Here is a 13,726-nt window from a genome sequence, read left to right on the forward strand (position 1 = left end):
TTTTTAATAATTTCTTTAATGTCAATACATATAAGCTGTAGATTAGAATGATTGAATTTCATGTAATCACGCATACACTTTAATGAATTTTTATGCTTTCCACTGTTAATCTAGTCTCTCTAGTTGATAGTGTGAATGTCTATTCTGCAAAAATAAAATGTCAATAAAATAAATTATTCATTACTGCACATTCTGGGGCTCCATGCAAACATAAATTGGATATATTTCACCCATAACCCAGAAAACCCTTAGAGAAGCAGTGTTGAGACAGCAGGAGGTGTTAGTTTACTGCTTCTGTCAAAACAGAGGGATCCCACAGACCCATCTTGGAAATAAACAGGTACAATAAAAGGTCTTAGGCTGGCAGAGGGGAGAAATATGGGGAAAAAAAACCAAAAGCGTGTCTCAGCCCTTGTTCCAAAAGCAGGAAGGGGCATCCTTTAGCAAAATAATTGCTATTCCTGGTACTTCCTGTAAATTTCATTTTGAATAGCAATGTTTCTGTGCATCAGTCACTTAAAGCATCCCCATGGCCCCTGATGGGTAAAACAAGACCTCTTTTTCAACTCTTCTCCCATCTCACCCGTTCCTGTGTTGCCCCCAGCCTGAGCCTGCTCCTGCACCACACTCCATCACACAAAGCTCACAGCAGCCTGTCCCATGCAGATCCTCCACCCTTTCTGCTCCTCTCCCTGGCTGTTTCCCTGCTCTCCAGCAGGAGGATGCTGCTGAACACGGACCCCAAAATGTGCTCAGAGCAGAGGTGCTCTGGCCTCCCCTGACACGAGCTCCAGCCTGAAGCCCCAGGAGCAGGAGAGCAAGGGGCTGCAATGCCTGTCCACCAGCATGGGCAACCTCCTCCAGGACAAGCACTACAGCAGCTGGGAGTGTCTGCAATACCAAGTTTTGTCCCTACACACAGCAAGCAGAACATCTCTTTGTTCACAGTGCCTAAAGTTACTTTTGACCATTCTCTCACTGCCATGAAATTCTTTCTGGCTTGTTTTCCTCCCAGGGCTTTAGCTGCTCTACACCTTTTACTGTGCACTCATCTTTTAATCCTTTTCATGCTTCATCCACCAGCATTTTCCAATTGCTTTACTGCTCAGCAACAAATCACTCTCTGCCCTCCTAATACTGATTTCTCAGCTCTGCTCAGCTCCCATCACACCTTGCTCTCCCCGAGCTTTCCCAGGGGATATGAACACAGGATATTCTCATTTGTGACAGATGAGCAGCTGGCATTCCAGCCAGCCTTAGGGAGACCTGGTATTACTCACAAATCAAACAGGGTGTCCAGCAATGCTCTTCAGTAAGAACAGCAATAGCAGTAGGCAAATGAAATGGCTTGGTGCTATTGCACATCTCCAACATTTCTTCAGAAACATCTCCAGAAGACTCTGGAATAGCTTCTGTCTCACAAGATCGGTGCAGAGGCATTTGGAGTGGACTGAGGCAAGAAATTTCCCCTACAGATTGTTCCTCCTGCTTTGGTGCTCCTGGCACATTCCACATTCACAGCTGCTGCCATTTGTCACTGCCATGTCCCAGCAGGTAGATGTAGGAAGGCAGTGTGCTGTCCTGGCCTTTTTTCCACATGAGATCAGGCAGTACATGCCCCACCACCAGACTCTGCTCTTATTGTTGCGTAGTAGTAGTAGGAGTAGTAGGAGTAGTAGTATTAGTAGTAGTAGTAGTAGTAGTAGTAGTAATGGCAAGTAGACAAGTCAGAAATTTTCACTCATAAGATATAGTGTACTGTCACTCTACCTCAATTTTTTCTTTACCAACAACCAAGGCAGAAGTATTTTCTTCAGAGGACAAATAAGTCTGATTTCAAATTAAAGTGATTTCAAGGTGCTTTCAAGATTCAGCACATACATCAAGCCTTGAAAACAAAAATTCTGCTTTCAGCTCAGTATTTATCCAAAGAGTGGAACTGCATTAACTAATAGAAGTATAATATTTCATCTTACAATTTTATATTACCTTTTACTAAAATCCTAAGGTTTCATATATGGACTTTTTTAATATACCTGATTTAAAATCCAAACAATTTAACTGAAGCGAATTGAGGTGATTTCTATTGAGCAATTATTCATTCCATAGCTGATAATGTTTTATTTCTCAGGGAAAAAAGCAGAGCATGATAGCTGTACTTAATACTTGTACATGGCTGTTCAAGTCTCTCTTGTTTGCAGAAAATTTGAGTAATAGAATTTAAAACAGGCCCTTGTATTATTTTTTTTTTCACATGATGATTGGTATCTTACTCACTGCATTTCATCTTTGGGCCCAAGAAGTGCTGTGGTCAGAGAAAGGCCCTAATCTGTGGAATTATTCTGTTGCAGACTCCATGTTTCCATACAGGAAAAAAAAAATAGTGTGTTCCACTCCAGCATTTGGGTTCACAGCATAGGAAAGATACTGTATAGCTATGGTTTGAGACAGTGATTTACAGAACTGGCATATTCATTTTTTTTCCACGTGCATTTAAAGACTAAAGCCAAACCTGACTTTGGCAGGAGCACCTATTCTGAAGGCAAACTATGAAATTTATTTTTCAGAAAGTAAAACTCATCATCTGTGAACAATGTATGTTTCAGGTGAAAAAGCAAATAACCTGCAGAGTTATTTTATCTTAGTACAAATTCAATAAAAATTACCTCGGTTTAGGACTTTGTAAAATAAATGTTAACACGTACCACCAAGAAGCCTATCAAATAAAACTACATCTCTCTTTTTTGTTCTTCTGAGGCAAAAATAAAAAGAACCATACAGCAGATTTTTTTCTGGATTTTAGCAGCAACTTACATACTGATATCTACTTAATGTCCAAAGTAATTCTGCTTCCCATACAGAATATTGATATTGATTTTTACATTTGAATATCGATGCACAATCTTGTTTCTGCAAACACAGATATTATCTAGGCTTATGAAATTAACACATTGCAAATTCCAAAAATTCCAATTTCTTGCTTTGAAACCAAAACATTTCACCAGGGATGGAGCACATATCATGCAGCAGCAGGCTGTGGTTCTGGGATGTAAAACCACAGAACATTCATGTAATTAAGTTCTGTGAGGTGCATCCACCAACCTTACCTGGGTGCCCAGTAAGCTAATAATTAGCTTTGCTATCTGGCTTTTTGTTTATTTTGGTTATTAACCCTTGACTGTTTAATGGCAGAAGAGCCTTAGGGCAGCATTTTCCAAACAGGATAATACTCTCAATCCACAGTAAATATTTTAGAAGTTGGTTAGTAGCTCGTATATTCCTTTCCTCCCATTTTGCTTTGAACCTTCATCTCCAGAATACGTCTCAAAATAATGAATACATGAACACAACTGTTTTCCAGCAAAGGAAGGAAGCCTGCATATTTTAGTTGGCAATTTTAGCTATCCACATAGGCATTTGAAATGGGCAGATATTCACAAAGCCCCTAAGTGGGAAATTTGTTCCTAGGTAATTTCATGGAGCATCCATCTTTTGTGCCCTGCTATGACACCAGTGCATCCAAGGCACTCTGAGCCCCCAGATGCAAGACCTGCATCAAGCAGTCATTATCTGTGCCCACCCTCTGCCCTCTGAAAGGTAAGGTTAAATTTTAGGATCACCTAGGATAACCTCAGGCTAGGTAAAATGTGTTATATAGTAGTTGCAAAGTCCACATCAGCTGTGCTATAACATTATCCAGATGTATAACATCTGGATAATTATTATGCGGGAAGAAAAAAACCTAGCTTGAGCTAAAAGGGAAAGTGTTGCAAACAGTGTGAAACACCTCAGAAATCCTTTCTTCAATATTAATGAACATATATTTTTTCTACAGCTTTACATCTGCAGCTTCTCGCTTCCTAATATGATAGGAAAAAATAAATCCTAACATCTGTTTGGGATGCACAGCTGAAAGAGTCAGCTCCAAAAACACTTTTAGAGTAACTGGCCTGTTTGGCAACAAACGCCATGATTTGGAACATTATTTCACTCCTCATCTCCACGTAAAGAAAGGGAAGAATATAAAGTATGTTTAAGGAAAGAAATAATCCAATTTTAAACACTAATATAGTTTTATATGGTGAGCAAAGAAAAAAAAAATGGGTTAAGGACAATATTTTTCAATGCTCAAGAATATGAAAGGGAGGGGAGGGAGAGGAAGTTGGGGGAAACCTAAGTTCATCACGTTCATGAAATCACCAAAACAGCTGTGCAGCACTATCACTCTATGGAAACGTTTTTGTGCATGGAAGAAAATTCCTTCAGTCAGGTCTGAAGTCTGTGAAAGGTAGTGGAAAGCTCTTGCAAGAAGCAGAACATACAGCACTAACTCAGTAAAAGCTAAACATAATTGTACTTCAGTAGGGAACTCCCTTCACCAAGCACATTCTGGGTATCTTCCACACATGCTGCTACCACATATTTTCTGATAGCTGGGGTTAGGTCCTACAACCATTCCTCCATGTCAGAGGTTCTTGGGGTTACTGTAGAGAAAATTGGTTGGATCACTACTAAGACTGCCTGACTTTTAAACTTGACAAATAACCCTTTGCAAAGACTGAAAGCTTTTATGTCAGCTACACATTTCAGGGCAGAGGTGAAAGGAAGGATTTAAAATTACAGGTGAAATATTCTTTAGATATATTTATATTGCTTAAGAAGGAGAATCTTTGCCTGAGGAATACCTTCCTCTGTTTCAGGAGTGCATTGTGGAAGAACTCTGGCACCACCAAACTTTGGCAAAGGATGCGTTTGGTACATGACACTCTGTAAATGTGTTCTTACTGATCCAGTGAGAACCCCTGAACTAGGAGTCTACTCAGATATATCCAAATTAAAGGCTTTGGGGTAAAGGGTCAAAATTACAGTGGGTACATAGAGAGTTCCATACTTTAAAGCTTTGATGCTATGTTTATATCAAACAGCACAGGTCACTGAAAAAGCAAGACAATTAGTGCCCAGAGCTTGGGTTCTTTTCCTTCTGAGTGTCTCTAGACCTGTCTAATGGACTAAACTCCCATTAGAGATCAAAGCTCATACTCCGATTTAGTCTCTTCTGAGAGGAATACAGACCATATGCTCTACAGTTCTCCTATGATGAGAATGAAAACATAGTAAAAGGACAAACCACTTTGAAGGCACAATCCTCATCCTAATTAAAACATTAATGGAGAAGCACTTTAGGTATGCTTTAATCTAGAGCCTGAACAAATAGAAGTTATTCTCTGTGCTTCTCTGGAGCAGTCCATCACCAGGCATTCTCAATAAAAGCAAGAATATTTTCCTGACACTTTTCTTTGTTCTTCATGTCCTGAGAAAGACTGTCAAGGTGACTGTCATTTAAGCCATGTTACAGAGTTGATAAAATTCTTCCATTTTAAGGAAAAAAAATTATTTGATAGATTCTTGAATTAATAAAACTGACATATATTCAAATCATTGCAACTTTTTTTTCAGAATTCACAACAGGATTTTTGCAGAATTATGGTTTCAAGCAGAAGACAATAGAATGTGTGTTTTCTTACACACCAGGAGATTTAATAGCTGCTTTTTTTGCTTTGTGTGTGTGTGTGGCTGAAGGATAGTGAAAGATCACTGCTCACAACAAATGACAAGAAACTCTGAAAGTTACTTCTTGATGCATTTAATTTCTTTTGTGCTGTTCTAAGAGCTAGGGTATTATCAAGTGTGAGGAACACATTGTAACAGGACCAAAAGCACTCCAGTTGGATCAGGTAAAAACAGGTTACAAAATATTAGGAAAAGAAATACTGAAAAATACAAATTATATCATCCAGTCATGTATCAGTTGCAAATCCAAATTCTGAAACCTTTGAAAATCAGTCCCAGGAAAAGTTCACCACTACCCTTTCAAAAGGATATTCCAGTTCTAGGAGACTAAGCGTGGAGGAACCTCCCATGCCAACCCTCTACTTGACCTTTCCTGCCTGAAAGGTAAAATTGCATCCTCGGTGCACACACAGAGTTGACCTGGGGAACATTGCTCTTTCAGGACTTGTCATTAGGAGGTTTCTTCTTGGCTTCCACATCCTTCTTAAAATCTTCCAGCTTCTTTGCAATGTTAGGAATCTTTAAAGACAAAACAAAACAATCAAACCCAACGCAACAAAAAAATCCAGGGCTACGTAAGTTTCATCAGGCAAGACAATACCATACACACAGCAAGAAATTCTATAAACTTTAAACTGGTTTTTAAAAGGTATTTCCAGTATCTGTTACCTTGCACAGAGATTAAATCTAAGCAGTATCAGGCAAACAGCAGATCAGAGCACCTCACATGAGGCTTCAGGAAATACTTAGGTTATTAAGGCTATAAGTCAGCCAGTGGTGATGGGAACAGGAGGAAGGAAAAAAGATTACTTTACAGGAAATTTAGCATGACCAGTCTGGCTTCCTGACTGAAAGAAGACAAACTGCCAAGAATAAGCAGATTTAAACACTGATGCATAGGCTTTTGAAGGGGAAATTAAATTGCACTATACTGGTCATAACCCAAGAGAAAAGAGATGCTCAAGAGCATCAAATATGTTCTCAAGAAATTTATTAAGAAATATTTCTCCTAGTTCATCTTGTGGGAAACAAAATTCTTCACTGGGGAATTCTACTGCATTGCAAATTGGCACCCTTTTGCAGTTTCACACTTGAATGAAAATTCAATTTACTGCTTGTGAGCTTCAAAGCTTCTGCTTTCTCTAACAAATAAAATAATTTTGATAAAATAATCCAGCAGTAAATTTTGATAACTAGAAAGAGAAAAAAAGCTGAAGCTCTTAATAACAAAGAAAAGGTTATGACTAGCTAAAACTGGGAACTGATAATGCATGATTTTACAAGCTGATTAAAACAAAATTAAAGTAAATTTTCCACTCTTAGCTGTTAAATATATATATATATATATCCTGGGTTTTTACTTCATATGTAACCTATATGTGACCAGAGCAGAAATTAATCCAAACAGAATGCAGTTCTGTTATTGAATGGTCTGAGGTTCACAGAACTGGCAACATGGCAACATAAGTTCCTCTTACCTTCCTTTTCAGAATTAAGCTCTGTTTGACCAAATAAAATTAAGAGCCCAGCCTGTAACATGCCTGACATTTAAACTACACCAAGAGAACTCCACCACTGTCAGCAGAACCCTCCATGTACTTATTACTGAGCACACTGTGTGTACAGCTGCAGAATTAGGACCTCATTATGACAAGCTTATATAAAATGTCATCTCAAACCAATCATCTTCAACACCAGCAATAAAATTTCCGTGTTCATCCTGCAAGTCAGTGTTGCATTTCCAGGGAACCAATTCCAGCAAATCAAAAGCCTGAGTCCCCCTCTTGTGGCAATTCTTTATCAGTGCTGCCAGAAAAGCACCACAGATTGGTTGTGATACATATTGATACATCCAAATATATTCTTGTGACTACATCTTTTTAACATCGTAAAACATACATTTCACAGAAACACCTGCCTTTCATTAGTCCTTTTTCTGAAGTAACTGACAGGAAAAAATCACCAAAGTTTGTGCATGAACAAAGAGCAAAATGTAAGATTTGTTTTTTAAGCATGAAGACTTCAATACTGAAGATGAGAGGAAAGGAAAACAGAAATGTCACCAAAGCCTCAAAACTTTGTTTTTTTTTTATTAAGGCTAATACAGATTGCATAAGAATGTTAAAAAATTTAAGTTAAATGTTATTAACTCCTCTAGCCAGAAAGTGAAGCGGCACTGATCTTACAAGGGATCCTGTTGACTCTGCAGAAATTAAAAGCATGTTTTGAAGGCTCAGCTTGAAATCTTCTTCCTCTGCCCTCTCACACTGAAAACTCTGTTAACTGAGAGCTAAAAAAGAGAAAGTTCTCTTTCTTTTCTCACTGTGAGAAAAGAAGGAAAGAAAGATTGCAGGTCAATACACTTTTCGAAGTGGAAGAAAGTATTGAATTTTCAAAAAAAGCTGGCAAAACTTATTTTCATTATTGGTCCAGGAGACAGACATTTCTCATGCTCTGAGGACTTTTATTAACAAAAAAAATTATATTGAGTGGAGAACACTGTAAGAAGACAGGCTATCCAAGACAGGAAACAGTATTTTAATGCTGGTAAAATCCATGAGCAATTGATAAACCTTTTCTGATCCTCCTGTCTGCCTGTAGATGCCTGGGCTCTAGGACTGAAGAGAAGTTTAAGCTTTAAGCAGTACACTGCCACAGAGAAGATGATGCTTTGCTTCCACTTTTTTTTTTTTTTTTTTTTTGTGCTATTAAGTTTGGGAAAGACCTACAAGATCACAGAATCCAGTCTTTGACCAATCATCACTTTGTGAACTAGATCACAGCTTTAAGTGCTATGTCCAGTCATTCCTTGAACACCTCAGGGGTGGTGACTCCACCAATTCCCTGTGCAACCTGTTCCAATGGCTGACCACTCTTCCAGTGAGGTAATTCTGCTGTAAAAGTCTGAGTTCTCCTGTCCTAAAGTCAGCATGGTCTGTACTCTGTTTAAAATATATAAACCATCAAAATAAAGGCTGATTCAATTCTATCTGAGGGAAAACAGCCATATATCTTCCGATCAGAACAGGTTTCCCTCTGAGAATACCATAATACTTACCTCATAGTTCTGAGCCAGATACATCCCAACCACGTTGCCAAGAGTAAAACCAAGCTAAAAAGGAAGAAACGGTGAAGAGTTAACATCCTTCCATAAAAGCTTATTGGCTAAAATAAAGAAAAAGGGATATTGCAAGTTATTTAACGAGTTTCAACTCCACTCCTACTTAATTTCTCATCTTTCAAACAGAGAGGTGCAATTTTACCCATCTTCCTCACCAGAAACACCTTGCCATCATTTCCAAAATACCACACGGTTTTGTTACTCAATCCACATCCCCAAGGCTATTTGGATCAAGCTATGTTCATCCTTGTAAGGTTCTCTACACACCCACAAAGGCAGTAACTCCTAGAAAAATGGTGGAGACAGCAGCAGGGACAAACATATCACAGAGCTCTTGGTCCATGCTGGGAATGCCTAAAGCAATACCCCACTAGAACCATGCTCAGTGCTGGAAAGGGACATATGTGTCTCAGTATAAGTAAAAAGAACCAAACTTTACAACATGGACTTAAACTGATGTAAACCTGCTTCTTCTGCAGCAACAGCTGTGCATCTTCCAGACAAACCCTCCTGACCACAAGAGATCTCAGCCAAATCCACTCTGATCTAGGGGCTCCTCCAAGGTAGTACAGTTGGTTGTAAGCTGGGCATAACCTCTTCTGACAACTGTGCACTTACAGTTGATGAAGGGTGTCCATAAAAATGCACTCTGGAAGCAGAGCAACAGCAAAACACAACCAGTTTCTGTCCCAGACCTTGTCTGCCAGCTGAGTAAAATCCTCAAGCATAAGAACACTTCTGGAGTGAAAGAAATTTTTCTCTTAAAAGACAGATGATGAGATTTTCATTCATCATCTCCTCAGTATCTCATATTTTATTTTTGTTGTTACACTTCAAACTAAGTCTGCCTTTTACCATGAAAGCTCATTTAACTATTTTGAAATAGTTAATTATTTCAAGTTAATACTTGGAAATACTAACAATACTGACTATATTGAAATAGTCAATACTAACTATTTCAATTAACTACTAATTAATAATACCAATACTGTGCTTTTATTTGTTGTTAGTAGACAAATCACCCTTTGTAACAGCTGAGGCCGGTTCTATTTAAGAAAATTGTTATTGCTCATGGCCACTGCTGTGAAAATAAGACTATTTTAAGAAAAATAAAACCAGTGTCCACAAAACAACTTTGCCATCACTTACTGACCAGACATCTTTTCCAGGCCCAAAGCAGCACAGAGCACAATTCATCTTTTCTGTGATTTAGACTCCATAAGCAGCACTGCTGAAAATCTATCTATAGAAAACTAAAACTGGATGAGAGCTGTCATACTGACTTCAACTTATTTCAGTATTTTCTTAAACAGATTTTTGATCTTATTCCTTGTTTATAATCATCTTTTTTAAGCTTAGCTTTAACAGTTTAAGAACAAGAAGAATTATTCTTTTGTGTACTGCCCTGGTTAGCATGTGCTCGTTTCAATTACCAGATAAGCAGGTACTCTAGAAGATACTAACAAATAATGCACCGATGAAAAACAGACCTGTGATTCCTCTTAATTCAGAGCATCACTCTAGCACAGGAAAATTTCCTGTACCTGTAATAGTTTCTGGGAAGCTGCCTGGAAACACAAACCAAATTCTTGTTTATTAGCAGTGTTCTAGGCTTTTACTCTAGAACCTCTCCAACATAAGTCATATTCTGTTGTGTGGTAACCCTAAGTCAGTAGAGATAGTACTGAGACCAGTACTCCCTTTAAATGTAGTCCTTCAGTGGAAAGTCCAGCACTGCATCCACCCGGTTACACTTATTTTTAGAGCTGACAATTTGAGCAATGGGGAAAAATAAAGTCACTATTTAAGACTTCACTTATATGGAAATCAAAGCACATAGCCAATGAAAATGTGCATGTTGACTAAAAACAACAGGGCTGATGAGAGTTCAGGGTCTTCCAATTTCCACACAGCATTTCAAGATGCACTGAAAACAAACAGTTTATTTAATGCTTAACTCTGGACTGCAAAAACACAAGGTTCGTAAGATTATTCCTTTATCTCTCTGCTACAGCCTTAACCAGGCAGAGCAAGAGTCAAACTCCCAATCTACACCCAAGCAGGGAAAAAACCCAGAATTAGTATATCTTTTGTCTAACTTTCACACACTAATGAGGCGTTGTAAATATAACGTATTTTTATCTAGCAACAACAATTAAAAAACCAGCAGAAAACAGTGAAGCTGATAAACACAGAAACTCTGAGAAAGGCTAACCATATTTAGCCTTACTGAAAGTTTTCACTCGAGTGGCGAGGGGATTATAAACAGCTTCAGAAATGACTGAGGTTTTCATACTTGTTCTTATGAAGCTGGGATGAGAGATAGGCCTCATTTATTTATTCTGTAAAAATAGGCAATATTCTTCCAGCTTATAATAGGCCATCACTTCTTGCTCTGTATCAACACCCCGTATGAAACTCGTTAGCCAGCTGAATTATTTTGCCCCAACAAAAGATGAAGTCTTATAATTCTGCTGTTCTTCGGGCAGTAATGACATGCGATCCCTTGCCTTAATTTCTGTATATCCACATCTCCAGCAGTACACTTTTAAGGGTGTACAAAATGGCAAGGGCTCACGCCCCTGCTGCCCCTGAAGGAGAGAGGTATTTATGCTTACACAAAGAAATTTGAGCAGCAAGGGCAGCATCGCCGTGAGCAAGCGGAATCTCCAAGGCAAATTAAAAGCACGACTTGGGAGGAAAAACAAGCCGCGGAACTCCATTTTCAGAGCACCTTTAAGGCAGCGTTCTGCGAGAACAAGGGGGACGGCTGGGAAGGAGCGGGAGAAGGGAAGCAGCTCGAGGGGGAAGCCGCCCAAGGATGGGGAGCTGCAGGGGAGCCAACACCGGGCTCAGCCGCCCCACTGACAGGGGCCGGGGGACGGCCGAACATGGGGCCGGGGGGTGGCCGGACACGGAACCAGGGAGTGGTCGAACATGGGGCCGGGGGTGGCCAAACACGGGGCCGGGGGGTGCCGGACACCGCGCCCTTCCTCCCTCGGCCGGGCAGCGGCCGCATCGTGCCACGGCAGCGGCGCCGCGCCTCGGAGCCCGGAGCCTTACCAAGAACTGCAGCATGGTGCCCGCTGCCCGCGCTGCCGCCCCGCCCGACAGCCGGGGAAGTCAGGCGGGCGCTGGCTGCTCCCCTTCCGGGCCCGCCCTCACCGCCATGGCCGGGAAAGGCTCCGGCCCTGCCCCCGGTCCGGCCCCCGGGCAGGCCCCGCCGCGCCCCGCCGTGAGGGGAAACCGCGGCCGCAGCGCTCCCGGCCGCTGCTGAGGGGCCGCACGGGGATGCCGAGCGGTGGCTGTCGTTTGTTTTGGGGTTTTTTTGGGGTTTTTTTAGGTTGCATGAATAGTTCTTTGTGAATCGCTTTGGGTTCAGCTTCTTTTAATGGCTAAACCTTATTCATTGATTCATTAATATTAATTAGGAAGAGTTCTCCTTCTGCAAGTCAGTAAGGGATCACAAGCTTTATCGCAATTTATTTCAAAACTCTATCCCTTCCGCCGTATATATATATTTATATATGCAAATAGAAATGTATTTATTTATAAATAAATAAAAATAAGTTTAAAAAACAAACTCGGGATATATGTATATTTTTGAGCTGTTGGGAAACTACCCTGAAGGCAAGTTAACTCGCATGATGTCTCAGTTCCCAGAGAGCTCAACTGCTCCATCTAATAGAAAGCATGTAGCTTCTGCCTTTTTGGGGAAGGTACCTTGGTGAAGTAAAGAAGTATTTCCTACCCGCTTCAGGAAATAAAGCACAGAAAGATACGAAGTAACATTTTGTTGTTGTTGTTCTGGTGATACCCCAGTAAGGATCCAGACTTGAGACCACTCTCTCCTGAATTTCAGGGTGTCCCAAAGCTGCTGCGTTGTTCTTCCCTCCCTGAGCGAGAGCTGACACCTGGAGACGGCACAAAGATTTGAATGGATGTGGCACAAGAGCCAGGGCTGGGCTTCCTTGTCCCCTGGGATCACCGACTCTTCCAGGGGTCTCACAAATGAGCTTCGTTATGGAAAGAAGAACAAATGAGCTGCTAATGAGTATTTTCCTAATTCTGAAGCCTTCTCCATGTGTGCAGGATCAGAGCACTGAGATAATATTATGCTCCAGCCTGAGCACATGTCAGAAATCAGATGGGGCAAACAGGGCTGTTAGTAGTTATAATGCCTCCACAATATCACAGGGAGATAAGGTTCTTTAAAAACGTTGTTATTATGTTTAGGCTATAATGAATACAACGTGTTAGACATTCTTGGCTCAACACTGCTCTACACAGTTATTTTCCTACATGCCATGATTTTCCTCTGTGACATTTAGCAGCCTGCCAAAACTTTTTTTTTTCCTTTAAAGTAGAACTATTCCATTTGTATTAGCCAATGCTGAATCATTTTGGGTCAGAGGCTGGAGAGGGTACGTGCTGTGGGTGGCATATATTAGTGGAAAGAAGAGCTCAGTCTGGTAGTTATAAATGCAACTGTTATGCTTTTATAAATGGGTGGGAGAGAAGCTAAACCAAAAAAAAAAAAAACAAAAAACCACCAAAAAACCAACCTAAACTTACTTGTTTTGCTGCTAGGGAAGACTTTCTCAATGTTATCTACTGCACTCTGGTGTTCTGCAAGTACATTCAAGCCCCTGAGGCATGCAGAAAGCTTGTTTGTCAGTAAGTACCGGCTACTCAACATTATCCTCAATTCCTAAATCATATTTGAAGATGCATTCATGTTGATTTAATATTGTTTTTATAGTGTGTGTGCAGTATATATATAGTCCACTTTGGGGAAAGTCAGAATACCTTTTTTAAAGGATAACATTTAAATTACCCTGCTTTTGCAATAAATTTGCTGGTTTATGAACATATGAGGACAAGGATGTTTTATATGTTAGGCCCAGTAGAAAAAGAAGGCTGTTCTGTCATGATATTGTGAGAATTACTAAAAAAGAAGAATTTACATTCTGATTTCCACATGAGTCTATGTGCCTGGACTAAATCTGCCCCAGTGTGAGAGAAGTGGCTGAC

At 40.2% G+C, this 13,726-nt stretch overlaps 1 protein-coding gene across 1 annotated transcript; it reads right to left on the reverse strand.

Annotated features, from left to right (window-relative positions):
• Positions 1 to 5,628: 5,628 nt before the first annotated feature.
• Positions 5,629 to 11,868, reverse strand: STMP1 (short transmembrane mitochondrial protein 1). Its single transcript, XM_088055580.1, has 3 exons — positions 11,756 to 11,868; positions 8,630 to 8,683; positions 5,629 to 6,090 (listed from the first exon to the last, which is right to left on the reverse strand). The coding sequence occupies exons 1-3, from the start codon at positions 11,768 to 11,770 to the stop codon at positions 6,010 to 6,012; spliced, it is 150 nt and encodes a 49-aa protein (XP_087911706.1). The 5' UTR covers positions 11,771 to 11,868; the 3' UTR covers positions 5,629 to 6,009.
• Positions 11,869 to 13,726: the final 1,858 nt, after the last annotated feature.

This window comes from Pseudopodoces humilis, chromosome 5 (assembly GCF_049639895.1).
Source record: "Pseudopodoces humilis isolate 2021_Gansu_Grassland_sample_001 chromosome 5, ASM4963989v1, whole genome shotgun sequence".
NCBI lineage: Eukaryota > Metazoa > Chordata > Aves > Passeriformes > Paridae > Pseudopodoces > Pseudopodoces humilis.